Source organism: Armigeres subalbatus, unplaced genomic scaffold, assembly GCF_024139115.2.
Source record: "Armigeres subalbatus isolate Guangzhou_Male unplaced genomic scaffold, GZ_Asu_2 Contig401, whole genome shotgun sequence".
Taxonomy (NCBI): domain Eukaryota; kingdom Metazoa; phylum Arthropoda; class Insecta; order Diptera; family Culicidae; genus Armigeres; species Armigeres subalbatus.
In genome coordinates this window covers 193,468-197,955 of record NW_026943153.1, presented here as the reverse complement: position 1 = coordinate 197,955, position 4,488 = coordinate 193,468, and the positions used below count along the sequence as shown (strand labels likewise).

Genomic DNA, 4,488 nt, shown 5'->3' with positions numbered 1-4,488 from the left:
GGAGAAGTCACCATCGCCTCAAAGCGAGAGGTAAAGCACCTTGGGGTAATGATCGACGACCGGCTCAATTTCAATAGCCACGTCGATTATGCTTGCGAGAAGGCAACTAAAGCGATCACAGCGTTGACCAGAATCATGTCAAACAGTTCTGCGATTAGTAGCAATTAGAGGAGACTCCTGGCCAGCGTATGGCCATGAGAGTGGCAAGGGCAAACCGTACCATATCGATGGATGCGGTTTGTGCCATAGTAGGAATGACCCCCATAAACATCTTATTGGAGGAGGACTGTGAGTGCTACAGACTGCGAGGAACGGTTGGTGCTCGCATGATTGCGAGAGACGATTCGATGAGGAAGTGGCAGCTGGCTTGGGACAGTATTTCGAAAGGAAGGTGGACATATCGGCTCATTCCGAACCTGTCGCTGTGGTTGGACAGAAAACACGGGGACGTCAACTTCTTCCTGACACAATTCCTGTTGGACCATGGATGTTTCAGGAAGTATCTTCACAGATTCGGACACGCAGGGTCCCTGCTTTACCAGACCTGTCCGAGCTGCGAGGAGACACCGGAGCACGTGTTTTTCGACTGTCCTCGATTCAGGACAGAGCGAAGTGTGCTCTCAGCGGGCAGCGCTAGTAATATAAACCCCGAGAACATCGTGCAAGAAATGTACAAGAATGAGAATACGTGGAACGAAATAGGAAGAGCGGTAACGCAGATCATGATGTCGCTGCAGAGAAAATGGCGTTAAGACCGGACCAGGTATCTGGAAGCGATCATAATAGCACGGTCGGTTACGGGGAAGCTTCCGTCGTCGGGGAACTTCCCGTTGGGGTAGGATAGATCCGCCGCCGGGGACTATATGAGTAAACCGCGATCGAGCTGAGAGCTTAATGGCTCAAGAATACAGAAGATGGCTGTATTCTTGAGCCATTAAGCTCCCATTGAAAATTACCCAACAAACATTCACTAGTTTAACTAACATCAATGTGATGATTTAGTTCAGCACTGTGTTGAATTATGTCTGTACTATTTCTTAGCGCAACTTCTGTTCAGGCTTTGTTCACACAATTTTGGAGAAGAACATCTCATTTTGAAAAACAACTTTATTACTTGATTCGTTAAACCTTTAATAAGCATTTTACTTAGCCTTAATTCAGCTACATGTAAATTCTTCGAAAATAATAACGCATTGAGAGTAACATGATCAAGATCTCCATTAAACGTATTGCAATTGCTTTTTTCATATATGTAATCATTTTAAAATTTTCCTAAATCGGGTCTCGAACTGCTGACATTTGATCATCCACCGGTAACGTTGCCATCCGCGCCATCCTTGATTTGTAAGTTATGGCTTACTCAATGCAAAACATAAATAATCGTATGGCTGAATATAAATCATAATTGGACTCTTAATCAACAAGTCAATCTGTCAAACTACAGTTTGTTAATAACTGTACAAGATTTTTATTTCAACCATTATATCAACCATTTTATTTCAACCATTCTTGTGGTGATGGTGGACATGATAGTTTGTTTGCCTCTGTGCAGTGATAAAAATATAATTATTACGTGTGAAAGTGTACTTGTGCCACGAGAAATTAGTTTCTAAAGTGTGCCTGAAGTATTTTTATATCAGGATAAGTGGGAGATATATTATCTCTGTGCCTAATTATATCTAATTTTGTGATTTATTACCCAACACAGCATCCCGCGAAGCCGTAGTACAACCTATAGTTTCGTGCGGCAAGCTGTCGTTGTCGTTTTTTTTTTGCACCTTTGATTTTTCTATCTCTGTGTATTGTGTGGTGTTTTGCATATTGGTATCCACTGCTGTGTAGCGATAATGGAATGCGAAAAGTGCAAAGTGGGGATCGCTATCAACGATTTTCCGCTGTGTTGTTGTCAGTGCGATAAGCACTTTCACGCCCGCTGTTCTCCTATCGAGAATAAGGCAGCAGCGAGGTTGATAACGGAGAACGCAAATGTGCTATTCAAGTGTTCGGACTGTCTGTCGAGTCGGTTTTGCGACGGGCAGAATGTTAAGGTGTCGGATGTTACCCGTATTGAGGAAGAGATGAAGAAAATTTCTTCTCTCTCCGATTCGATTGGTGGCATCCGAGATCACATTACTGCCCAGATAGACAGCGCGTTGAAGCTCGGTATGGAACAATTGGCAAGTAAATTGATTTGCGTTTTGGGTGAGGCTATTAGTGGCTTCCAAAAATCTGTTGGTCAAGAGTTGGAAAATAGGAAATGTTCATTTTTTCAATTTAATTCGAATAAAAGTTTGGCTGCAATGAATGTAATGCATGGTACTTCAAGTCCGGCCTCAGAGCCAGGTCAGTCTCCCAGACCTAAAAAGCGTAAAGTTCAGGATGATGTTAATGAAGCGTCAGAGAATTTGTTGACTGAGAATGTTAGTTTCGCGGATGTTGTAAAAAAGAAAGCTGGGAATAAAGTTAAAATTAGTAATAAAATCGCTGTTTCACAGGAAGCGAAAACTAAACGTAAGGCTCGTCCGGTTATTGTGATTAAACCAAAAGAGTCCAACCAGAGTAGTGACGCTACTCGGAAATTTTTGAACGATAAATTAGATCCAAAAACACACAAAATCAGTAACTTTAGGAACGGGAAAGACGGCTCTATTATTGCTGAGTGTGCAACAGGATACAATGTAAATGTTGTGAAAGATGGCATTCAAAGTGATCTGGGTGAAAGCTATAATGCTGTTGTTCCCACTTCGGTGCCAAGGCTTAAAGTGATGGGCATGTGCGATAAATTATCCTCCGATGACTTCATCGAGATTTTAAAAATCAAAATGAAGACATCGCTATAAATGAAGTAAAGGTTATCAGGACGTACGAAAATCCACGTTTCAAGTACAACAAATACAATGTTGTGATTGAAGTCGATAAGGATACTCATAGGTGCTTGCTGACCGCGAAGAAAGTGAATATAAGGTTTGATCGGTGCCTTGTAGTTCCCGAAGTTAGTGTTCTAAGATGCTTCCAATGTGGAGAATTTGGGCACATGAGTACGGAATGCAAGAATAGTATTGCGTGTTCTAAGTGCAGTGAAGGTCACAAAACATCTGATTGCACGTCAACTGCTTTGAAACGTATCAATTGTTTGAAAATGAATAAAGAACGTAAAATGAATCTGGACGTAAACCACGGAGCATTTAGTACTGAGTGTAAAGTTTATAAAAGGTTATTTGATCGTAAAAAGAGCAGCTTACGTTTCAATGAATAGCAACCAAGTTCCAGTAGAAATGTGAATAATTTAGATATTTTGTATTTGAATATTGCTGGTTTGTCTACAAACTACGTTGCACTACGTAAGATTGTAGAAGATAAACGTCCACTTTTAGTATTTCTATCTGAAACTCATATTGTTAACTTAGAAGCATTTGATCAATATAGTATTCCGGGATATAGTGTTGCTGCTTGTCTATCACATTCGAGACACACCGGCGGAGTTGCTATTTATGTCAAAGAATCAATTCAGTTCAAGCTTCAATTGAACGAAGTTTGCGATGGCTATTGGTTCTTAGGCATTGCAGTTGTACGTGGCATGAAATTGGGTAAGGGGTCGTACACTTATTACGTAAGCACTTTTTCTGGGATTTTCGACCCCCCCCCCCCCCCATGTAAGGTTTTTTTCATACAAAAGAATTTTTATGTATATGGAGCGTAAGATATTGACCGACCCCCCCTCCCCCCATAAGTGCTTACGTAATATGTGTACGGCCCCTAATTACGGTATTTTATATCACTCTCCCAGTGCTAATCACCAGCATTTTTTGGAAATTTTTGAAAACTGGTTAGAGTCGTTTATGGATCCTAGTATATTAAATGTTATTGCTGGCGATTTTAATTTCAATTGGTGTGACGATTCAAATTCGAATCATTTGAAGCGATTAGTTGACTTTTTCAATTTAAAACAAAAAGTAAATGAGTATACGCGTATTTCTCGGCACAGTAGAACTTTGATTGATCATGTTTACTCTAACTTTGATTCTGTCACTAGTGTTACGAATTGTGATTTAAAAGTAACCGATCATGAAACACTAGTCATTAGCATTACAGATGACAGTAGTAATAATAACGATTTGGTAAAACTTAAGTGCTGGAGAAAATATTCGAAACAAGCAATTACGAGCCTTATCGAAACAAACGTGGATTTTCGAGAAAATACTGGTAATTTAGATCAAAGAGCAGCTGTTATCACGAGCGTTTTAAAATCCTGTACCAATCAATTAGTTGAACAGAAATTAGTAACTTTGAATAATTCAAACAGCTGGTACAATCTAGATCTTTTACGTCTTAAACGTAAAAGAGATAAGTTGTACAAAAAATGTCGTAAAAGTAATAATGAAAATCATTGGAATAGGTACCAGGTTGCGCGGAATAAATATTCGCAATGTTTAAAGCATACTCGATGCGAATATATTCAGAGGAAAATTTATCAGCATCAAAACAACA

The 4,488-nt window shown here is 39.8% G+C and overlaps 1 protein-coding gene across 1 annotated transcript; it reads left to right on the top strand.

Annotated features, from left to right (window-relative positions):
• Nucleotides 1–194: 194 nt before the first annotated feature.
• Nucleotides 195–752, top strand: LOC134204106 (uncharacterized). The gene has a single exon (XM_062678935.1). The coding sequence runs from the start codon at nt 195–197 to the stop codon at nt 750–752; it is 558 nt and encodes a 185-aa protein (XP_062534919.1).
• The last annotated feature ends 3,736 nt before the right edge of the window (nt 753–4,488 follow it).